We start from the raw sequence: 25,213 nt of genomic DNA on the forward strand, positions 1-25,213 counted from the left end.
AGGAATATAAGATTGGGTTAACATTAAAAATGTCATGAAATTTTAAAAAGTCAAGAAATAAAATTGACTGTATTTTTGTATTTTTAATGGGTTAGAAAACACACAAAAGTGTTAAAACAGAGATGGAAATGCAAGAGCCAAAATAATTTGGAAAATTAACACTATTTGGGGTTTCATTTGTTCATATCTTCATAAGAAGGAAGCTTCACTAGTTAATTTTACACATTTCTTCTTTTCTAGTAAAACATTTGACACTATAAATTTTACTCCAAGCTCTGGTTTAGTGGCATTTCCAATACCTTGATATATTTTATTTTCATTTCAATATCATTTAACGTTTTTCTATTTTCTCTTGTGACTCATCTCTACTTAGGCTAACAAATGGAAATTTGATTTTCTCCACCTTTTCAGAAAAAAACCCATGGTGTGCCTCCCTCCCATCCTAACCATACCCACTCACACACTTGCATAATACCATTTTGATCTGTTATGCTCTAAGAATGTCTAAAATATGGGAGATTCGACTGTGAAGTGTGCAACTGTGACAACATTTTGAAGTTGAAATAAACATAGTATCTAAGCATTTGGGTGACCATCAGCATACATAGCTTCAAGTAAATCTCAACAGCAAGCATGTAAACATTGCAATTCTTTAATTTGCAAACCATTTTAAACCATATTTGCAGCATTACTAGAGTAGTTCCATTTGTTTAATTTTTTTTTTGAGAGAGAGAGAGCTCAAGTGGCAGAGAGGGGCAAAGGGAGAGTGAGAGAGAATCTTAAGGGGGCTCTGCATGGAGCCTAATGTGGGTCCCGATCCTACAACTCCAGATCATGACCTGAGCCAAAATCAAGAATCAGATACTTAACCAACTGAGCCACCCAGGTGCTCCCATTTGTTTCAACTTTTAACTCTGCCTGGAAACTCTGAAATATCTGTGAGTTTATGTACAGTATAATGTTTCAGAGTCCCTGGGTATGAATCGTGGTGTCCTGTGTAATCCCTTAAATTCCAGTTGTTGAAGACACTAGTACCTAATTCATAGTGCCCAAAAAATACCTATTAGTAATACTACTGAAGCAGAAAGGAGGCAGTATGAGGTATCCATTTCAAGAGAATACAATAGGCTCAGATGTCAAAATACAGGAGGAAAGTTAAAAAAAAAACTGTAAGAATTTCCTACCTATTTTATGCTCATGGTGATGGTAGCTATGTAAAGGAAACCATTAAATAGAAGACAAGACATTGAAAATAGAGATACTGAATCTTCTAAGGGTCTGAGACTTGAAACGCCTATAGAAGGGGCACAAGCTTTCTTCTTGCTGAAGTCATATACAGAATTAATGGGATGATAGTGAGGAGGGATAAGGGCTAGAAAAACAATGAATTCTAATGAATGAAGGGTCTCTGAAAATACTACATAGTTCCATATGAGGCCTAACAGGCAAGCTGGATCTGAGAGAAGTTCTAAGAGAGAGGAATTCCATAAATGATTGGCATAACTGCATAAGTGGCATTATCATATAGTTTCCAAGATGCAAACATTGAAGGGCAAGATACATGTGAATATTTTAGTTCCTGATATTTGTTTAGAAAATTAATTTCATACATTTACATCCCAACTCAGTATTTATCTTCAATATTCTTTTTTTTAATTAATTAATTATTTAATTTTTGAAGGAGAGACAGAGAGAGAGAGAGCATGAGTGGGGGAGGAGCAGAGAGGGAGAGAGAGAGAGAATTCGAAGCAGGCTCCAGGCTCTGAGCTGTCAGCACAGAGCCTGATGCAGGGCTTGAACTCACAAACTGTGAAGATCATGACCTGAGCTGAAGTTGGACACTCAACCAACTGAACCACCCAGGCACCCCCGGTATTTATCTTCAAAAGTGACTAATAAAAAATGACTAATAAAGAATTACATGACTGCAATTCACTTATTAGTTTAAAACCATTATTGCAAAGTTAAAATCTACAGTAAAAATCATGACTATTATTGACACTTCCTATTTTAAAATATTACTTTTAATTTAAAATCTAAGAAAAAATATTTGATAAAAATTTAGGATCAGGGAGCCTGGGTGGCTCAGTTGGTTAAGTATCCGACTCTTGATTTCAGCTCAGGTCATGATATCAGTCATGAGATGGAGCCTCACATCAGGCTCTGTGCTGGCTGTGGAGCCTGCTTCAGATTCTCCTTCCTCCTCTGCTCCTACCCAGCTTCCACATATGTTCTCTCTCTCTCTCTCTCTCTCTCTCTCTCTCTTTCTCTCTGACAAAACAAAACAAAAACTTAGGATCAAGCTCAGTATCAGCTTCACCTTCATTTTAAGGAAGGGCTGAAAGGTTTTTGATATGAACCTCTCTTTTCATAATATTACTTGACAACAATATTTACAACTTAATATGAAGTTATTGTTCTTTAAAAGGAAAGAATGCCAGGGTGCCTGGGTGGCTCAGCTGGTTGAGCGTCCTACTTCGGCTCAGGTCATGATCTCATGGTTTGTGAGCTCAAGCCCTACATCGGGCTCACTGCTCTCAGTGCAGAGCCTGCTTCGGATCCTCTGTCCCCTTCTGTCTCTGCCCCTTCCCTATGTGTGCTTTATCTCTCAAAGATAAATAAAACACTTAAAAATAAAATAAAATAATAAAAACTAAAAGGAAAGGATGCCTTGGATAATAGAATTTCTAAGAAAAGTTATTTGTGATAAAATGACAACTCAACAAAACAAAGACTTAATTTGCAAACAAACTATAAAATAATAGTATTATTTCTATGTTCAGGCTGGTCACAAGAAAATGTATAGGGCAGCAAAATAGATACCCCTCAAAATGTATCTCCAAGAGCTTCTACATATAAGAAACTACAATTTAATAGTCCCTTCAAAATGCATGTTTCTTGGAGCAACTGGGTGGCTCAGTCAGTTAAGTGTCTAACTCTTGATTTCAACTTAGGTCATGATCTCAAGGTTTGTGGGTTTGAGCCCCGTGTCAAGCTCTGTACCGTCAGTGCAGAGCCTGCTTGGGATTCTCTCTCCGCCCCTCCCCTGCTTGCTCTCTATCTCTCTCTGTCAAAATAAATAAACAGTTTTTAAAATGCATGTTTCTTGTTAATTTATTTAGCATAATGTAGGGACAGGATACAGAATACCATATTATGTCAAGTTCATTTAAATTCTGTCGAGCTGAAGTGACATGACACCAACTCCTCCATGTCTCCAGTGGGACAGAATTGTGTGGAGGCTAAGAGGTTGATCTGAATCCCAACCTTCCACTTATTAGCCACATGGGTTTAGCCAGGTCAAGAAACTTCTCTAGGCTTGCCTCACCTATAAAATGGTGATAATCTCAGTTTCATGCATTTGCTGAAAGGATTAAATGAGAAAGTACATGTAAAATTACTTAGCAGAAAGTGTGGTAGAAATATCCAATCTAGAAGGCTTTTAAAAAATTCACTTCTGATAATCACAAGGATATAAAGATCTCAAGATATGCATAAGAGTATGCATGTAAATACCATGAGCTGAAAAAGGGCTATGAACAGGAGGAATTCCTTTGTGTAGAACAATTTTTGTCATATGTTGAGTATGCCAACATTGTCTACATCCACTACTTGCTTTGTCTGTTGTTTGATGTATTTCTTACTTCTGAATGCTTTACATCAAGCAATATTTTCAAAAGTATAAAAGTATCAAAGACACCAAACTTTTGATGTCTTTATAAATACACTGGTTTCATCTTCTCGTAATTCTATACACATCAAGAAAGAGTGGGGGGAAGAGCTAGTTGTAATTTAGTTACAATGTATCCTTTTACATTTTTTAAGATGTGGGGAAAATGGTGTCATTTAGTGTGGAAAGTAAAGCAGGCATGAATATCCATAGCCACTTCCAAATGACAGATAATTTGGGTTATGTACGCCATTCCTACATGATTTGTAGGATAATCACATATAGTTGTCACTTCGTTGTCCTGATTAATCAATTTGAAGGTGGCCCTTCAACAATACAGGTTTGAACTATGAGGGTCCTTGGATTTTTTTTATAAATACAGTACAATACTATACGTGTATTTTCTCTTCCTTATGACTTTTTAAAAAGATTTTTAAATAATCTCTACATCTAATGTGGGGCTCTAACTCACAACCCCAAGATTAAGAGTCGCATGTTCCACTGACTGAGCCCCATAGGCACCCCCTTATGACTTTTTAATAACATTTTCTTTTTTATAGCTTACTTAATTGTAAGAATACAATATATGATACATATAATATAAAAATGTGTTAATCAATGGTTATGTTACCAGTAAGGTTTCCAGTCAATAGTAGGAGGCTATTTATTAGTTAAGTTTTTGGAGAGTTAAGTTACACATGAATTTTCAACTGCATAGGGCAATGGTGCCCCTAACCCATGTTGCTCAAATGCCAACTATACTCACTCATTGAAAAAAACTTGTACTACACAGTGAACAAGTCAATCACATGTGGTTGAGATTTTTCTATCATACTTAAAAAAAAACTTTTACTATTAGGCCTGAACCAAGATGTCCAATGTAATTTTTTTTTTGGAAACATGATTTCTCAAAGTTGCTTCTTGGTATTTATTTTTGGTGCTTAATAGTTTGGGAGCTACTGTTGAAGGCTCCTCAAGTTTAGTACATTCATAGAATTTTTAGGCTTAATGAATTCTAGGATGTGTGATGAAACTTTGATCGCTGAATCAAAGTTTTCTCATTCCATTAAAAGGATTTGTGTTCAATATGAATTCTCTGATGAACAATGAGAGTAGATTTCTTGCTGAAAGCTTTTCTACAATTACTACATGCATAGGGTTTTTCTCCAGTATGTATTCTATGATGCACAGTGAGGTGTGACTTCTTACTAAAGGCTTTTCCACACTCAATGCATTCATATGGCTTCATCCCAGTATGGATTCTTTGATGCACAATGAGTTGTGATTTCTGGATAAAAGCTTTTCTGCATTCACTGCATTCATAGGGTTTCTCCCCAGTATGAATTCTCTGATGTTCAATGAACTGTGAGCTCCGGATGAAGGCTTTCCCACAATCATTGCATTGATACCTTTTGTCCCCAGTGTGAGTTCTCTGATGTACAGTGAGATCTGACTTTTGAATGAAGGCTTTTTTACATTCATTACACTCAAAGGGTTTCTCTCCAGTGTGAATTCTGTGATGTACACTTAGTTCTGACTTCCTGTTGAAGGCTTTTCCACATTCATTACATCCATGGGGTTTCTCCCCAGTATGAATTCTCTGATGTACAATGAGCTGTGACTGCCAGATGAAGGCTTTCCCACAGTCACTACATTCATATGGTTTCTCCCCAGTATGAGCTCTTTGATGAACACTAAGTGTTGATTTCTTGATGAAAGCTTTCCCACATTCATTGCATTCATATGGTTTTTCCCCTGTGTGAATCCTCTGATGAATAATGAGGTTTGACTTCTGGATGAATGCTTTCCCACATTCATTACATTCATAGGGTTTCTCTCCTGTATGAGTTCTCTGATGTACAGTGAGTTGTGACTTCTGAATAAAGGCTTTTTCACATTCATTACATTTGTATGGTTTCTCTCCAGTATGAATTCTCTGATGTACAATAAGTCCCGACTTTCCACTGAAGGCTTTTCCACACTGAACACATTTATATGATTTCTCACTGGTTAGAATTTTCGGCTGTGCAAAAAGGTGTGGCTTTTGCATGAAGGCTCTGTTGTGTTCACTAGATGTTCTGTTCAGATGAATTCCTTTCCCCAGTGCACTGTTACATTCACAATCTATCTCCTCAGTCAGGGGCTTATTGTTAATGAATGCAACTTGGTTCAAAAAATTGTCCTGGTTTTCCTGGTGATTTATCTCATCTTCAAGTTTCCAGTCTTCAAAGGTTGAGTATACAATCATGTTATAGAGTACCACTTCTTCAGAAATGCTCTTCTGTGTTGTTAATTCTTTCATTCCAGTTTCAAAGTCTGAAAAAAGCCCAAGTGTAAGTGATCTTACTTCACTCCTGAGCTTTGAAAAATACAAAACACAAAAATAAAAAATAACATTCTTTGTTTTAATAGAAATAGATAGAAATCTGATAATGAGTACAGTCAGTCTTGAAATAAAGGTAAGCTTAAAATTCAAAGATAGAAGAATAAACAGGCATTAAAAAAAGAAGTTAGCAAGATGCAATGGAAAAAGAAGAGTTGATGAACTCAGTGTCACAGTTCCCACATGGCACCAGCCCCAATACACCACAAGGCTCTGTGAAGAACAGAGGCAAATCCAAAAATCATTTCAGGAAAGACAAAGGAAGGATGCTAGCAAAGGGGACTGAGAATGAGCGGAAGTGACCAGCAGAAAAATTAAATCCACACTAAACATAAAAACAGTTATAAGTATTTTATAAGTAACCAAGCATATTAGAGCACAACTACAGGATAGGGATTTCCACATATATGCATCTTAAAGAGGCAGATGACATAAAAATGCATGGAATAGGACAGGGTCTATTTAAAGGGGATGGTTCTGAGGTAGAAAAACAGACAGTTTCAGAGGGAGAAAGAAGGCAAAAAACAAGGAAGACATACTTGCTCATAACTGGGTGGTGGTAATGGGAAAGAAAGAAAAGGAAAATATGGGTCCTGGAAGACAAAGAAAACCACAAAACCAGAAAAGCCAAAACTCTTCTCCAATCCCAAAATAAAGGAAGGAGGGGAAAAGACCCTACTATACTAACAGAAAAGAACTCCATAAAATTTAGAAATCTTACCAAAACACTGTGATGTAATAAAATGAACAGAATAAAAGTACAGTCCATAGAGAACTACTACAGAAAATCAGGAAATAAATTTGTGCAGATATCAAGAGAGGAAACTGTCCCCTGCAAAACACAAAAATAACTAGCCATGAACCAGAAGAAAATATTGTCTGAACTCCAAACAGAATATATTCAAACAAGCATCTGAGGACCTGGAAAACCACCATGAAGCAGAACTTATTTAAAAAAACAAAGAAGTAAACAAACAAAAAATGGAGAGATGAAAAAGAATTGGTTAAACTCAGGGGGAAAATGAAAGATTAAATTACAAGGTGTGGGCAGGGAAGTAAGAAGAATTTAATAAGAAGCACTGAAAAAAGATAGGAAAACAACCAAGATAATAAAAATGACATAAAGAATCAAGTGAAAATGGTCACAAAGAAAGTAGAAAAAGAAGACTGACAAAGGAAGAATATTTATATTACTGGAGTATCTGAAAACTGAAAAAACACAAAACAGGACGTTATAATATCAAGACATATGACACTAAAAGGAAGATGAATAAAACAAGGTAATTAAAAAGGATATGAATATCATTTGGTAAGTTACTTTGATAGAGGGCATATCTAAGTCTGGGTAAATGTGTAATGGGCAGAGTATAAGCCCATTTTGGAAGAATAGGGTGCTGCAGATGTTGGCCAAAGAGAGGTTAACTAATTAAGAATGTCCTAAATGATATGGGCATAAATAAGATACAAAGAACAGATAAGGGGGTTACCTCTCTCTCTCTAAAAGTTAAGCAAAGAAAATGGATTGCGTGGGTGTTTGATATGTAGAAGTGTTATTTAGGTATTTGACTATCTCACACCAACAGTCTTCGGCCATTTTGAGACCTCTATGGCCTTAAAAGAATGATTTCCTAAAAAATATTTCAAAGATAAATGTCTCACTAATCAATACTAATCTTACATCCCTGTTTCCCATATACCAGGTTCTCACTTACCTGGATAGGCCCAATTTGAGATTTCTCCCCCCTCCATCCATGGTTTTCCTTGCTTCAATAAGACTACATCTGACTTCAGATACTGATACCCTGTTTATGGGAAAGGATATAGAACTTGGGCATTAGTGGACATCCAACGATCCTAGAACTCGAGCCCACTACGTATGCACCAGAATAGCCAAAATTAAAAAGACTAACATTACCAGGGGTGTCTGGATGGCTTAGTCAGTTAAACGTCTGACTCTTGATTTTGGCTCAGGTCACGATCTCACAGTTACCTGAGTTCTTGAGCCTGGCATCAGGCTCTATGTTGACTGTGTGGAGCCTGCTTGGAATTCTCCTTCTCTCTGCCCCTACCCCACTTGCGCTCTGTCTCATTCAAAATAAATAAATAAACTTTTAAAAAATGCCAACATTACCAAATGTTGATGGAGCTGCCATAATGCTAGTAGGAAATAAACTGGTATAACCTCTATGGAAAACTGCCTGGTAGTAGCATCTAAAGCTAAATATACATGTGCCATGATTCAGAAACTCCACTCTTGTATATATACCCAACAGAAATAGAATGTTTATTTTCACTAGAAGGTGTATATAAGAATGTCCATACAGCTTTATTCAATGGCCCAAATCTGAAACAAGCCAGATGACTACCAACAGTAGAATGGATACGTTGATGAATTACTCCAAACTCACTGAATGGAGTATGATGAAACAGTAAGGAGAAACAAGCTACTGTCAATTGCAACAACATGGATGAATTTCACAGATACTATGTTAAACAGAGCTGCCAGGGGTGCCCGGGTGGCTCAGTCAGTTAAGCGTCCAACTTCAGCTCAGGTCATGATCTCACAGTCTGTATGTTCAAGCCCTGCATCAGGCTCTGTGCTCACAGCTCAGAGCCTGGAACCTGCTTCAGATTCTGTGTCTCCCTCTCTCTCTGCCTCCCCGCACTGGTGCATGTTCTCTCTTTCTCTCTCTCAAAAACAAATAAAAAATAAACATTAAAAAATTAAAAAAAAAAAGAAAGATGCCAGACAATAAAAACTTATATACTGTGTGGTTACACTTAGATGAAGTTCAAGAACAGACAAAACTAATCTATGGTGATAAAAGCCACAAGTTGTTATCACAAGTTGAGGAGATAAATGGCAAGGGGTCCATGGGAGCTTGCTGGGGTGCCTGAAATGTTTTATACATTGATCTGGGCAGTGCTTAAATAACATAGGGAAAAAAAGCATCAATCTGTACATTTAAGATTCGGGCTATTTACTATATATGTTCTATGTAAACTAATCTTATAAAAACTAGGAACGTAGGCACAGCCCATCATCTTTAACCTCCAAAGAATGAGCAGGATGCATCACCCATTTTCTTTTCATCCAAGTCCACTGGAATATTTGGTACTCAAAATTAATATTCTTTAGACCTTTATAGCTTGAAATGAAGCTCATTAAATATTCAGAGACCCAGCAGTTTTCAGTAAATAAGAAAGGAAAGGCAGGCAATTGGGTACTCTGGTGGTTTTAATATGTTCATAACTTCTTTGGCACTCTTCCCTTCAAACTCTTTTTTGTTTTTTTTTAACGTTTATTTATTTTTGAGACAGAGAGAGACAGAGCATGAATGGGGGAGGGGCAGAGAGAGAGGGAGACACAGAATCCGAAGCAGGCTCCAGGCTCTGAGCCATCAGCCCAGAGCCCGACGCGGGGCTCGAACTCACGGACAGTGAGATCGTGACCTGAGCTGAAGTCGGACATTTAACCAACTGAGCCACCCAGGCGCCCCGACACTCTTCCCTTCAAGAGATTCTCTCCTCTCCTTAAACATGGGCTGGACTTAGTAACTCATTTCTAATAAACACAAGAAGGTAGAGGTGATGGTATGTGATTTCAGAGACCTGGTCATAAAAGGCACTGTGACTTCCTCCTGGCTTTCTCTCAGCTCACTCTATCTGGGGGAAGTTTGCCATGTCATAAAAACGGGTGCACATGGTGACAAATTGAGATCTCTTGCCAATGGACAGCAAGGAACTAAAGGCTCCTGTCAACAGCCATGTGAGTGAGTTATCTCAGAAACTGGATCCTACAGGGGCACCCTGGTGGCTCCATTGGTTGAGCATTTGACTTTAGCTCAGGTCATGATCTTGCAGTTCGCAAGTTCGAGCCCCACATCAGGCTCACTGCTGTCAGCGTGAGCCTGATGTCCCCCTCTCTCTGTCCCCTTTTCTATGCCCCTGCCTCACTTGCACTCTCCTTTAAAAATAAATAAACAGGGGCGCCTGGGTGGCTCAGTCGGTTAAGCAGCTGACTTCGGCTCAGGTCATGATCTCGCGGTCTGTGAGTTCGAGCCCCGCGTCAGGCTCTGTGCTGACATCTCAGAGCCTGGAGCCTGTTTCAGATTCTGTGTCTCCCTCTCTCTGACCCTCCCCCGTTCATGCTCTGTCTCTCTCTGTCTCAAAAATAAATGTTAAAAAAAAATTTTTAAAAAAATAAACAAACATAGTGCTCGCTTCAGTAGCACATACTAAAATTGGAACGACACAGAGAAGATTAGCATGGCCCCTGCGCAAGGATGACACGCAAATTCATGAAGCATTCCATAAAAAAAAAAATAATTAAAAAAAATGAACAAACATAGTAGAAAGGGGAAGATGGCGGCGTAGGAGGATGCTGAGCTCATCTCGTCCTGCTGATCACTTAGATTCCACTCATATCTGCCTAAATAACCCAGAAAACAGCCGTAAGACTAGCAGAATGGACTCTCTGGAGCCAAGTGTAGACAAGAGGCCCATGGAAGAAGGTAGGAAGGGCGGAGAGGCAGTGCATGCTACATGGACTGGTGGGAGGGAGCTGGGCGGTGGAGGGGCAGCCCGCCCAGCAAGGCAGAGCCCCCGAGTCTGACTTGCAAAAGCGGAGGGGCCAGACTGCGTGAGTTCTGACAGCCAGCGGGACTTAACATCAGGAATGTTATAAGTCAACAGCTCTGCTTGGAGAGTGGGAGGGCGAGAGGACACCGGTGTTGAGCCCTGGAAGACAGAGCTCAGCTTGGCAGGGAACAAAGGCGCTGGCCAGTGCCATCTCCCTCTCCCATCCCCCAGCCGAAATCCCAAAGGGAACCAGGTCCTGTCACTGAACTTGCTTGCACCACGCAAACACCCAATGCTGTGCTTCTGTGGATCCATCCCTCCAATGGGTCTGCCTTCCTCCTGGTGCTGCAGGGCCCCTCCCACAGGGGACCACCAATGGGAAAGCGAGCTAAGCCTACCCCTCCCGCCCCTGTGCACTCTGCAGATCCACCCCGGCTAATATACCAGATCCCATCAAAGCAGCACCACAAGCCTGGCATTGTGAAAGTAGCCCAGACAGGGGCCACACCACTCCACAGTGAGTCCTGCCCCTGGGAGAGGGGAAGATAAGGTACACACCAGTCTGACTGTGGCCCCAGCGGTGGGCTGGGGACAGCATCAGGTCTGACTACGGCCCCACCCACCAACACAAGTTACTTCAGACAGCATAGAGGAAGTGCCCTACAGTTCCACGCCACCTCAGGGACTATCCAAAATGACGAAATGGAAGAATTCTCCTCAAAAGAAACTCCAGGCAGTAGCGACAGCTAACGAATTGATCAAAAACAATTTAAGCAATATAATGGACCATGAATTTAGAATAATAGTCATAATATTAATTGCTGAGCTTGAAAAAAGTATACAGGACAGCAGAGAATCTATTGCTACAGAGATCAAGGGACTAAGAAATAGTCATGAGGAGCTAAAAATGCTATAAATAAGGTGCAAAATAAAATGGAGGCGACTGCAGCTCGCCAGAGGCAGCCTCTGAAGAGGCAGAGGAGAGAATAGGTGAATTAGAAGATAAAATTATGGAAAAAGAGGAAGCTGAGAAAAAGAGAGATAAAAAAATCCAGGAGTATGAGGGAAGAATTAGAGAACTAAGTGATGCAATCAAACGGAACAATATCTGTATAATAGGAATTCCAGAAGAGGAAGCATGAGAGAAAGAGGCTGAAGGCGTACTTGAACAAATCATAGCTGATAACTACCCTGATCTGGGGAAGGAAAAAGGCATTGAAATCCAAGAGGCACAGAGAACTCCCTTCAGACATACCTTGAATCGATCTTCTCCACGACATATCATAGTGAAACTGGCAAAATACAAGGATAAAGAAAAAATTCTGAAAGCAGCGAGGGATAAACGTGCCCTAACATATAAAGGGAGACCGATAAAACTAGTGGCAGACTTATCTACTGAAACTTGGCAGGCCAGAAAGGAATGGCAGGAAATCTTCAATGTGATGAACAGAAAAAAAATATGCAGCCAAGAATTCTTTATCCAGCAAGTCTATCATTCAGAATAGGAGAGATAAAGGTCTTCCCAAACAAACAAAAACGGAAGGAATTCATCACCACTAAACCAGCCCTATAAGAGATCTTAAGGGGGATTCTGTGAGTGAAATGTTGCAAGGACCACAGAGTACCAGAGACATCACTACAAGCATGATACCTACAGACATCACAGTGACTCTAAACCTGTATCTTTCAATAATAACATTGAATGTAAATGGACTAAATGCTGCAACCAAAAGACATAGGGTATCAGAATGGATAAAAAAAACAAGACCCATCTATTTTCTGTCTACCAGAGACTCATTTTAGACCTGAGGACACCTTCAGATTGAAAGTGAGTGGATGGAGAACTATCTATCATGCTACTGGAAGTAAAAAGAAAGCTGGAGTAGCCATACTTACATCAGACAAACTAGACTTTAAATTAAAGACTGTAACAAGAGATGAAGAAGGGCATTATATAATAATTACAGGGTCTATCCACCAGGAAGAGCTAACAATTATAAATATCTATGCACCGAATATGGAAGACCCCAAATATATAAAACAATCACAAACATAAGCAACCTTATTGATAAGAATGTGGTAATTGCAGGGGACTTTAATACTCCACTTACAACAATGGATAGATCATCTAGATACAGGATCACTAAAGAAACAAGGGCCCTGAATGATACACTGGATCAGATGGACTTGACAGATATATTTAGAACTCTGCATCCCAAAGCAACAGAATATACTTTCTTCTCGAGTGCACAAGGAACATTCTCCAAGATAGATCACATACTGTGTCACAGAAGAGCCTTTCATAAGTATATAAGAATTGAGATCATACCATGCACACTTTCAGACCACAATGCTATGAAGCTTGAAATCAACCACAGGAAAAAGTCTGGAAAACCTCCAAAAGCATGGAGGTTAAAGAACACCCTAATAAAGAATGAATGGGTCAACCAGGCAATTAGAGAAGAAATAAAAAAATATATGGAAACAAATGAAAATGAAAATACAACAATCCAAATGCTTTGGGATGCAGCGAAGGCAGTCCTGAGAGGAAAATACATTGCCATCCAGGCCTATCTCAAGAAACAAGAAAAATCCCAAATACAAAATCTAACAGCACACCTAAAGGAAATAGAAGCAGAACAGCAAAGACACCCCAAACCCAGCAGAAGAAGAGAAATAATAAAGATCAGAGCAGAAATAAACAATATAGAATTTTAAAAAATTGTAGAGCAGATTAATGAAACCAAGAGTTGGTTTCTTTGAAAAATTAAACAAAATTGACAAACCTCCAGCCAGCCTTCTCAAAAAGAAAAGGGAGATGACACAAATATATAAAATCATGAATGAAAATGGAATTATTACAACCAATCCCTCAGAAACACAAGCAATTATCAGGGAATACTATGAAAAATTATATGCCAACAAACTGGACAACCTGGAAGAAATGGACAAATTCCTTAGCACCCACACACTTCCAAAACTCAAACAGGAAGAAATAGAAAACTTGAACAGACCCGTAACCAGCAAAGAAATTGAATCAAAAATCTCCCAACAAATCAGAGTCCAGGACCAGATGGCTTCCCAGGGGAGTTCCACCAGACATTTAAAGCAGAGATAATACCTATCCTTCTCAAGCTGTTCCAAAAAATAGAAAGGGAAAGAAAACTTCCAGACTCATTCTATGAAGCCAGTATTACTTTGATTCCTAAACCAGACAGAGACCCAGCAAAAAAAAGAGAACCACAGGCCAACATCCCTGATGAATATGGATGCAAAAATTCTCAATAAGACACTAACAAATCGAATTCAACAGCATATAAAAAGAACTATTCACCATGATCAAATGGGATTCATTCCTGGGATGCAGGGCTGCTTCAACATTCACAAATCAATCAATGTGATACATCCCATTAATAAAAGAAAAGATAAGAGCCATATGATCTTGTCAATCGATGCAGAAAAAGCATTTGACAAAATTCAGCATCCTTTCTTAATAAAAACCCTTGAGAAAGTCAGGATAGAAGGAACATACTTAAACATCATAAAAGCCATTTATGAAAAGCCCACAGCTAATATCATCGTCAATGGGGAAAAACTGAGAGTTTTCCGCCTGAGATCAGGAACATGACAGGGATGTCCACTCTCACCGCTGTTGTTTAACAGTGTTGGAAGTGCTAGTATCAGCAATCAGACAACAAAAGGAAATCAAGGCATCAAAATTGGCAAAGAAAGTCAAGCTTTCACTTTTGCAGATGACATGATCTTATACATGCAAAACCTGATAGACTCCACCAAAAGTCTGCTAGAACTGATACATGAATTCAGCAAAGTTGCAGGAGACAAAATCAATGTACAGAAATCAGCTGCATTCTTATACACTAACAATGAAGCAACAGAAAGACAAATAAAGAAACTGATCCCATTCACAATTGCACCAAGAAGCATAAAATACCTAGGAATAAACCTAACCAAAGATGTAAAAGATCTGTATGCTGAAAACTATAGAAAGCTTATGAAGTAAATTGAAGAAGATATAAAGAAATGGAAAAACATTCCATGCTCATAGATTGGAAGAATAAATATTGTTAAAATGTCAATACTACCCAAAGCAATCTACATACACATTCAATGCAATCCCAATCAAAATTGCACCAGCATTCTTCTCGAAGCTAGAACAAGCAATCCTAAAATTTGTATGGAACCACAAAAGATCCCGAATAGCCAAAGTGGTAGTGAAGAAGACCAAAGCGGGAGGCATCACAATCCCAGACTTTAGCCTCTACTACAAAGCTGTAATCATCAAGACAGCATGGTACTGGCACAAAAACAGACACATAGACCAATAGAATAGAATAGAAACCCCAGAATTAGACCCACAAAAGTATGGCTAACTAATCTTTGACAAAGCAAGAAAGAATATCCAATGGAAAAAAGACAGTCTCTTTAACAAATGGTGCTGGGAGAACTGGACAGCAACCTGCAGAAGGGTGAAATTAGACCACTCTCTTACACCATTCACAAAAATAAACTCAAAATGGATAAAGGACCTGAATGTGAGACAGGAAACCATCAAAACCCTAGAGCAGAAAGCAGGAAAAGACCTCTCTGACCTCAGCCGCAGCAATTTCTTACTTGACACATCCCCAAAGGCAAGGGAATTAAAAGCAAAAATGAACTATTGGGACCTCATGAAGACAAAAAGCTTCTGCACAGCAAAGGAAACAATCAACAAAACTAAAAGGCAACCAACGGAATGGGAAAAGATATTTGCAAATGACATATCAGACAAAGGGCTAGTATCCAAAATCTATAAAGAGCTCACCAAACTCCACACCTGAAAAACAAACAATCCAGTGAAGAAATGGGCAGAAAACATGAATAGACCCTTCTCTAAAGAAGACATCCGGATGGCCAACAGGCACATGTAAAGATGCTCAACATCGCTCCTCGTCAGGGAAATACAAATCAAAACCACACTCAGATATCACCTCACGCCAGTCAGAGTGGCCAAAATGAACAAATCAGGAGACTATAGACGCTGGAGAGGATGTGGAGAAACGGGAACCCTCTTGCACTGTTGGTGGGAATGCAAACTGGTGCAGCCGCTCTGGAAAAGTGTGGAGGTTCCTCAAAAAATTAAAAATAGATCTACCCTATGACCCAACAATAGCACTGCTAGGAATTTACCCAAGGGATACAGGAGTGCTGATGCGTGGGGGCACTTGTACCCCCAATGTTTATAGCAGCACTCTCAATAATAGCCAAATTATGGAAAGAGCCTAAATGTCCATCAACTGATGAATGGATAAAGAAATTGTGGTTTATATACACAATGGAGTACTACGTGGCAATGAGAAAGAATGAAATATGGCCCTTTGTAGCAACGTGGATGGAACTGGAGAGTGTTATGCTAAGTGAAATAAGTCATACAGAGAAAGACAGATACCATATGTTTTCACTCTTATGTGGATCCTGAGAAACTTAACAGAAGACCATGAGGGAGGGGAAGGCATAAAAAAAAAAAAAAAAGGTTAGAGAGGGAGGGAGCCAAAACATAAGAGACTCTTGAAAACTGAGAACAAACTGAGAGTTGATGGGGGGTGGGAGGGAGGGGAGGGTGGGTGATGGGCATTGAGGAGGGCACCTGTTGGGATGAGCACTGGGTGTTATATGGAAACCAATTTGACAATAAATTTCATATTTAAAAAAATAAATAAATAAACATAAACAATTTTTTTAATTAAAAATAAATAAATTGCAACTTCTTTAAAAAAAAAAAGTAAAGAAAAGAAATGGAACCTACTCTGTCAGTCAAGCCTTCAGATGACTGCAGTCCCTGCTAATATCTGATTACAACCATAGGGGACCACATGCCAGAACCACCCAGCTAAGCCCTTCCAAATTCCTGACCTACAGAAATTGTTAGTAAAAATTGTTTGTTTTAAGCTACTAAATTTTGAAGTGATTGTTACATAGCAATAGGTAATTAGTCCCTAGTACCCTCTGAGTGATGTCCTTACCTGTGAGGAATAAGCTTAGGAATTCCCTGAGCCTGTATTGATGGGCTAACAAGGCATAAAGAATTACAAAGCCATGGGATGCTCACACCCAAGCTTGGGTAAACAAGATTAGGCCCCCAGAATAAAGCGGGGGGGGGGGGGGGGGCAAATGCCCCCAGAATAGAAAGGGGGGCAAAAACCCCCTATACAAAGGTATATGAGGTAAGCAAGATTAGGTATTCAGGGAAAAAGCACCCCCAATTTAGTACTATGGCAGAAAGCTGCTTTCACAGGAAGGACCAAATTAGGCAAACAGGTAAATAGGGCTATAGACTGCTGTGCTGCAGGTGATGCTGCCCAGAAGGGAGCTGATTAACAAAAGAAAGGTGCCTTGTTAACCCTGAGGTGCTCTATCTGTCTTATGCCCTGGGCTAGCTAAGATAAACAGACACAGCGCCTCCTGTCTGCTGTTAACAACCATCGGCCCATCTGCCTGGTGCCAGGATTTTGTTTTATATTGAGCCAAACCCCCAAACACCGTATATCTTCAAAACCCCCTTTCCTTCATGCCCATGAGTTAATGTTCACAGATTCATTGTCTCTTCATGCATGCCCATCACATTTGTAAGCCTTCTGATCTTAATAAATATGGAGCAAGGTCCCTTATTTGGGGCTCTTGTCTTTTCCCGGACATTAGCCATCTCTCCTATTTTAATCCTGTCTCTGCTTTCTTGCTGGCCAAGAAAGAACTTTAGACTCAGAGTCTATGACACTTACCCACTGAGACAAGGTTGCTATAGTTCTCTAGCATCACATCCCTGTACAGGTTTCTTTGAGCAGAATCCAGCTGCTGCCACTCCTCCCAAGTGAAGTCCACAGTCACATCCTTGAATGACACAAATCTCTGTACAGGACGTTCCTGTTCAATCTAAAGTGAAAAACGCTAGGTGATGTGTAAAGCATGTACCAGGAGTCACTGCTGTTTTAATCATGCAGAGTCCATCTTAATAAATTAAAGATGTTTATACTATGAGGCCAGTTTTACTATGTGGGAGAAGCAGAACACCTATTAGGAAACCTTTGCTATGGAGAACCATTCATCCTCTCTTTCCATCAATAAGCACTTACTAGGCAACCACACAGCCAGCATTATTTGGTGCTCAGAATACTAGTATGAACAAAAGACAGGAAGTTTACAGACTAGTAGATGGAGGCAAACAAGTAAATATATAAAAGCTACAGGGTGTTAAATAAGTTATAATACAAATAGGAAAGAAAGAATGATTCTATTTTGGGAGGTTGAGTTGGGCTTTGTAGAAGATGTAGTTAGGCAAAATGAATAATGAAAAATGTAAAAATAATTTAAAAAAAAGTAAAGATAAAATAACTTTTTTGAAATGTAAAAAATGAATGGCGTAAACTCCAGTAAGATATGGAAGAGGAAGAAAGATCATTCTAGATGGAGAAAGGCGTATGAAAAAAGCTATGGCGACATGAAAAAGAACATGGCAAACTCAAGGAATTTTAAGTACTTCAGAATAATGCTCTCAGAAATCATTTATTCATACTCTGCTTTCACAATTTTTACATATCTGCATGTCACTTGCACTATTACTGACTTAAGAGTTTCAGTTCAACTTTTTGACTTAAATTCATGATTTTAAAAGGAAACCACTATAGGGAAAACCAGTATCAGTTCATAAAATGAAGACAACAAAAATCTGTAAAACAAGTATATACTGATGAAATGCTATACATGGGATTTGCTTTAAAATGCTCTAGAGAACAGGGGTGCCTGGGTGGCTCAGTCGGCTAAGCACCCAACTTTGGCTCAGGTCATGATCTCATGGCTCATGAGTTGGAGCCTCATGTCAGGCTCTGTGCTGACAGCTCAGAGCCTGGAGCCTGCTTCGGATTCTGTGTCTCCCCCCTCTCCAATTATATGAAATATCTAGAATAAGCAAACTCACAGAGCCAGAAGTAGTTTTGAGGTGACCGAGGGCTGTGGGGGTAAGGTAGAAAAGTGAGTTATCGCTCAATGGGTACAGAGTTTCTGTTTGGAGTGATGAAAAAGTTTTGGAAATAGTGGTGATGGATTCACAAATTGTGAACATAATACTACTGAATTGCACACTTAAAAATGATTAAAATGGAAAATTTTATGTTATATGGATTTTACCATAAAAATTCTATTGGTCCAAATTAACTTTGAGATAGCCTATTATAATAGATCTTGTAGATCTGGCCAAGTGGCAATAATGACTAGGCAATTAGATTTCAGTGGATGACGGTGGCTCAGATAAAAACCACGAGGCATGGAATTCAAGCTGAGAAAAGCGAGAAGTAAGAAGTAGGGAGTGGGGTGTAAAGGACACTGAAAAAATGGAGGATCAATGGATCAGAGCTTTGGATGGAAGGGGAGAATTACTGGAGTCAAGGTACTACCATAAACAAACCAGAAACAGAAATAATGGCCAGAATGAAATGCTTGGAGGTACAGTTATTGGTGATTATATATCTAGAATAGGACTATGGAAGTTGGTTGAGATGGGATAGAGGAAAACGATGTCCGGAAATGAGGAGATACGCTGGTACTGGAAGCAGAAGGAGTTAAAGGTCCCCAGAAAAAGACAAGACAGAGCTTCTGTGAGAAGTCATTTTAGGCCCCCAACTGTTTTCCCTCGATCTACGCCCTCTGGGTTCTACTTGCCTGTGCACATTTCTTGCAGAGCTTCCTAAGGTTAGAATTAAATGCAAACACTTCAGTAGTTAAGGATTTTAAGGGAACAAAGGGAATGCAGAGAACCTCCAAGTTCATGAACCAGAATGCTTCCACGTGCCAGGCCTTGAACTCCATTCTCCTTTGTTCAGGACTCTGTCTTATATATGTCTTCATCTGACTGTTGATTTGTATCCTTTAATATCCTTTGTAATAAACTGGCAATCTAGTGGGTAAATTGGTTTTCTGAGTCCTCATTATGAGCCACTCTAGCAAATTAATAAAACCAAAGGAGGGGGTTGTGGGAACCTCTGTTTATAGCTAGTCAGTCAGAAGCAGAGGTAACAACTTAAGACTAGTGACCGTGTAATGGAACCTGGTCTGGATCACCCAGCAGAAGAACCAAATGGCACTCAGAGATCTTGAAAGGCAGGAGGGAACCAAATGGCACTCAGAGATCTTGAAAGGCAGGAGGTTTATTTCACACCAACATGCTACAGGAGATCACTCTCCAGAGGTCTGAGCCCTGAATGAACAGGGGGGAAAAATTTATAGTCTGTTACTTCCACATTCCGCATTAGTACTAATCTGGTGCATGTGTGCAGCAAGCAGAGTAGGAAGAAGAACCTGGAAGGGGAGTCTTTGGTCGGAGACTGGAATTTTTCTATCAGTCCTGTCGGCCATCTTATAACAGATTTTTCTCTACCGATCAGAATCTGAAGTGAAGGGCAGTCTTGTGGGAGCCCTTGACCTATAGTATCTGATACTACCTCTAGGTGGGTAGTGATGAGGGAGCATGCGGCAAGCTGGGGGCAAAATACAGGCTGGCACACCATCCCTCCCACCCAGTGGAATATGTGTGATATTCTTGGACACTGCTAGCTACCCAAGAACAAAGGAAAGGGGTTTAAGTGCTTGCCATGGTAATGTGGGAAACTAAGGCAAATGAAAAATTCCCTTACTGCCTATAGCCCACTGACAAGTCCTTGAGACTAGCAGAGTGACCTCCCTCTAGAAGCTCAGCTGCCTCAAGGATGACCCTTTGCTGGGGGCAAAAGGGAACATTAGCTTAACATTATCCCAACCTCGAGGATCCTGTAAGTGTACTTCCTTTATCTCAACTGCCCCAAAATATATGCTGGCAATCATACTCCAAGCTTATGGCCCCCTGATATATATCGGAAGGGTCTCACGACTGTGGTTTTATTAAACAGTGATAAATGGCACTTCCCTAGCAACAGCTAGCCCCTCAAGGTCCTGGAACCTTGCTTCCAAAATTCCTTACAGACTTACTCTACCCTGATCCCCTCCCAACCTGAGGGCATATAATGAGTTACCCGTCATGACCCCAGTTCAGCTCTTTCTACCCAGAGGCCCTGTTCCCATGCTTTGATAAGATCACCTTTTTGCACCAAAGACATCTTCAAGAATTCTTTCTTGGCCGTTGGCTCCAGACCACCCCACCATCACCCCCAAACTTCATCAGGTAGTGTCAAAATTGAGCTGAATTAGGGGCGCCTGGGTGGCGCAGTCGGTTAAGCGTCCGACTTCAGCCAGGTCACGATCTCGCGGTCTGTGAGTTCGAGCCCCGCGTCGGGCTCTGGGCTGATGGCTCGGAGCCTGGAGCCTGTTTCTCATTCTGTGTCTCCCTCTCTCTCTGCCCCTCCCCCGTTCATGCTCTGTCTCTCTCTGTCCCAAAAATAAATAAAAAACGTTGAAAAAAAAAATTTAAAAAAAAAATTGAGCTGAATTGTAGGACAGCCAGCTGGTGTCAGAAGATTGCTCAGTGGTATAGGAAAGAACCCCCACACATTAGAATTGGGTGCAGAATTACAGGTACATAACCCAGTAGCCCCCAGACTTTTAAAATCAGACACTGGATACTGTGATACAATAAGAAATATATATTTTGGTCTTCATCCCTGGCTCCTAGTCAGAATTCCTAAAACTTTTGTAATTTCCTAAGCAATAAAGGTGTGATAAGCATCTTTTGTTCTCGTATTTGGTCTTTGACTCTGGTTCTTGACACAGGGCTCCTAAAATCCTCGGAATTTCTTGGGTGATAGGAGTGTCTTTTGTTCTAATGAGGTGACTCTTGATATTTTTCAGTTAAAAAACAAGCACGCACATCAATAATATATACCTTTTTCAAAAAAAAAACCCCATAAATTATATATAAACACTTCAACACTGAGATATTATGACATTAAGAATATATGTATGTAATTCTCTTTTCTCCCCATACCCCAATGCATCATCTTGCACATCTTCTAGGAATGGATGCTCCCCACTTTGAAGACGACTATACTCACTCAAACTGTGTGCTACATGGTGGGTATAACCAATGAAACATTACAGATAAAAATTCAATAATATATACCTTCAAATAAAAACATTTAAAACCATGTGACAATCATAACCATTAAGATGTTTGCTAGCAGTGTTTAGCTGAGCAATAAACCAACAGAAATGAGCAAATTCACTTGATTTCCACTATCCATGAAGCATACTCACTTGATATACACTTTGAGGGTCTCAACCTATTGCATTTTAAAGGAAAAATATTTGATTATTTATTGGTTAAAAACTGCAAATTAAAATTGATACTATTATGATCTTTAATAATGTTACTTCCTTGGACCAATTTTACAACCTTTAATTTGTGGATCAAGGTAAATTTTTTGGCAGCTATGTACTTGGGCCCCATGATTTTACTGCCTTCAAATTGGATTATGCCTTGTTATTATGCCCTATTGTTATTTTGAGAGACGGTTTAAGAAATAGCTATGGAGAAGCCTCCTACAGAATTTATCAAGGGTTGGTTAAGTGTTAAGGATACTGCCTACTATATCATATGTATGCAGACCCATCAAGAGAATAACTTTAAACCTAAATGACAAAAATGCTTTCATTCCCTCAAGAAAGTATCATAATGTGTAATGTAAATCATATCTTTGCAGAGGATATGCTCAACTTTAATGAACTATGAAAAAGATCCTATAACTTGTATCACTATATTTTGCATTTCCTTGGTCTAGACCTTCTATTTTATTTTTCCTGATTTCTATTAACATTTTTTTTCATTTAATTGAATTAATTCTTTTAAACTGCCTCAAATACAATGGAAAACAAAATGGGGTATAAATAACTCACTCACCTGAGACTTGGTCATTTTCTGTTGCTCTTCAGAAGGCACAGGTATCTGTAAAGACAGAGCTGGGATGAGCAGGGAGGGGATAAAAAGAAGACCACCTTAAGAGTCTGGGCCTGCCCTGTGAATTCCTGCCCCTTTCAAAAGTGTCTTTCAGAGAGACCACAAAAGATTATGCTGTGATAACATCAACTTATTAACTTACAGTTCTGAAAAGGTCAGGTCACGGTATGTTTTACCTTTGTGAATGTGTATTCCTTTATACATTTAAAAAGTTTCTCCTCCTCCTTTGGCCCCATAAATCTATAATTAGATATTTATCCTAAAAAAAAAAAAAAAGCATGGACACACATAAAGATATATATGCAAGGATATTCATCACAATGCTGCTTTATCACTACCTAGATGTTCAACAATAGGGACTGGTTAAATCAGTTATGGAAGGACAGAATACTAGACAATCATTAAAGTATCTTAGAGAAGAATTTACAGACTTGGAAAAATATTCTTGTTGTATTACAAAGCAAAAAAAAATAGGTTATAAAACAATATATATACTGAAAAGAAATATATTTGAAAGGAACAAAAATATGTCTGAAAGGACATACATCAAAATGTTATGGTTACCTTTGGTGGTAGGATTAAAAGTGATTTCTATTGACTTGTATTTAGCATTTTCATTTTCCAGTTTTTCTAAAATAAACGGCTACTTTTTAAATTAAAAAAAAAAAGATTGTTATTTTTAGCAGCTATTGTCCTACTGACCTCTTAACCCAAACTCTTATCAATGAAGTCCTAAAGGGCACAATTCACTAGCTTGATACATTTAATAAGCCGTAACAGTCACTGTCATCAATAGACTTATAGAACCACTTCAAATGTATAGGCTCAGTTCAAATGTCACCTCCTCTAAAAAGCCTTTCCTGGATAGAATCAGCCATTCCTTCCTCTGACTTTCCCTTAGTTTGCAACACTCTGCTACAAGGGCTTCCTGATACAAATTTAGGGCAAGGGAAGATGCAGTCTGAACCAGGACCACAGCAGTGGGAATGGGGAGGACAAACTGGAGAGATGTCAGGGAGGCTAAATCACCATGATCAGAAGATTGATTGGACATGGGGAGAAGAAGGCTGGGGAGAAAACTAGATGTCTACAGGATTTTTACTATGGCCATCTGAAGTAAGGGTGACTCTTCATGATGATGAACATAGTAGGATGAGCAGGTGAAGTATGGAGAACTAAGAAGATATATTCTATTTCTATCATGTTAAGATTGAGGTTCTGTGAGTGAACCCCACAGAGATGTGTAGGAGACAGCTGGCTACTGTGAATCTGGAGCTTATTAGAAATGTCTAGGCTGGTGCTATAGATTGGCAAGTCATGGCTTTCAAGGTGGAAGGTGATGCAATGAGTGTGGTTGAAACTGTCCAGAGAGAGCACATGCATTGAAAGAAGACAGGGAGAAAGCAAAGGAGCTTTGAGAGAGGGTTTTTGAGAGGCTTTGGCTTGAAGTACTTAGCTAGCTACAAGACAGTAGCAGAGAATATAAACTGCCTCAAGTCTATTGACCAGATAGATCCAAGAGTGGAAACAAAACCTTTGGGGGAAGGATGGGAACTCTCCCTGACCCTCACATCCTTACAGGCATAAACCCATGCAAGAAAACCCAGCACAATATGCGTGTGGAATGCAGCCTGAATGCAAACCGTTACAATTCAGGGCTGGAGCCCCAATCACTAGTCGCAAACCATCTGCTCCCTAAGCTATCACACAAGCTCCTAACAGCTGCCCAATACAGCCCCCCACACATTGACCTAACATAACCCTAAAGACGGATATCTGTCTTCAGGGCCCAATCATTGATTTCTATGTGACCCCAACCCGAGGGACTCAGAATCACAAAGACACGCTCCATCTCTAGTCCCACAAATTCCCAATCAGTCGCTGACCCTCCTCAGAGTCCACTACTACCAGCAGCATCACTAAATACCAACCTATACCGGGCGGCAATCGTGATTTGGGGCAGGCCCGCTTAATTACTAACCAAAGACCGAAAATTACGGACCGCTAGAGATGCTCAATCGCTGATCAAACATGATGCCCTTACTCCCAATACCGCAGCCAGTGACTGAAACCTCGTTTTCTGTGAACCGGACCCCTCAACTCCCAGCCTCTCCTGCGGGGACCTCAGCTGAGCGACAAGGCCACCCCCTCCCACCGTGAGGGCTGCGGACTCTCGGGTGTTAACGGCGGAAGCAGGCGCAGCCCTCGACCTGCTTCTATCGCGAGACTTTCCAGGTGTTTAGTCGGGCTGAGCCAGGCAGATTAATATGGCTGCGCCTAGTGAGCGGAGAGTGTGACGGAACGGGAGGCGCCATATTTCGAGTAGGTGTTAGTGCCGTACAGCAGAGAATCCTGAGAGCAAGGCAAGGTAGAAGTGGAATACGGGAGCTACAGAAAAGATGTACTGGGACAATGCGGGAGCAACAAAGAATCCCAGGTTTCTGAGCATAGAGTCAGGGAACCGCTCCCGCTAAGATGTGTAGAAAAAAGACACGCAGTGCAAGGTGCAAATAAAAATGGGGAAGTGGGGTGGGGGAATAGGAGAAGCCGTTCCCGTTATTAAGCCAAAGAGGAGCGTGAGGCTCAGCCAGAGTCGGTTGATCTACAACACATTGCCTCACTTCCCCAATATTAGGTATAATAATGA

The 25,213-nt window shown here is 39.9% G+C and overlaps 1 protein-coding gene and 1 non-coding gene across 5 annotated transcripts; one reads left to right on the forward strand and one right to left on the reverse strand.

The window, feature by feature from the left end:
* Positions 1–45: 45 nt before the first annotated feature.
* LOC132663063 (uncharacterized) lies at positions 46–24,793 on the reverse strand. 4 transcript variants are annotated; one of them, XM_060608979.3, is made up of 7 exons: positions 24,569–24,793; positions 23,131–23,209; positions 22,743–22,825; positions 22,510–22,554; positions 17,411–17,561; positions 7,766–7,855; positions 47–5,986 (listed from the first exon to the last, which is right to left on the reverse strand). In XM_060608979.3, exons 3-7 carry the CDS (start codon positions 22,800–22,802, stop codon positions 4,737–4,739), a joined length of 1,596 nt encoding a protein of 531 aa, XP_060464962.2. In that variant the 5' UTR covers positions 22,803–22,825; positions 23,131–23,209; positions 24,569–24,793; the 3' UTR covers positions 47–4,736. The 4 variants fall into 4 exon arrangements, with proteins under 4 accessions (XP_060464964.2, XP_060464962.2, XP_060464961.2 ...); XM_060608978.3 differs by having other exon boundaries at positions 23,131–23,212; XM_060608981.3 differs by lacking the exons at positions 23,131–23,209; positions 24,569–24,793 and adding an exon at positions 21,867–21,892 and having other exon boundaries at positions 46–5,986; positions 22,743–22,802.
* On the forward strand, positions 10,272–10,374 carry LOC132663999 (U6 spliceosomal RNA). The gene has a single exon (XR_009603372.2). It is a non-coding gene; the product is annotated as a U6 spliceosomal RNA (small nuclear RNA).
* Positions 24,794–25,213: the final 420 nt, after the last annotated feature.

The sequence above is a fragment of the Panthera onca genome, chromosome D4, assembly GCF_046562875.1.
Source record: "Panthera onca isolate mPanOnc1 chromosome D4, mPanOnc1 haplotype 2, whole genome shotgun sequence".
Lineage (NCBI taxonomy): Eukaryota > Metazoa > Chordata > Mammalia > Carnivora > Felidae > Panthera > Panthera onca.

What these genes read in the sequence shown, in the direction of transcription:
- LOC132663063 (XM_060608979.3), bottom strand. Translation starts at nt 22,802, where the DNA reads ATGGGGCCAAAGGAGGAGGAGAAACTTTTTAAATGTATAAAGGAATAC. An exon ending in AGGAATACACATTCACAAAG is followed by an intron (nt 22,555 to 22,742) that starts GTAAAACATACC and finishes CTGTCTTTACAG; the next exon opens with ATACCTGTGCCTTCTGAAGA. An exon ending in TAGCAACCTTGTCTCAGTGG is followed by an intron (nt 7,856 to 17,410) that starts GTAAGTGTCATA and finishes TCCCATAAACAG; the next exon opens with GGTATCAGTATCTGAAGTCA.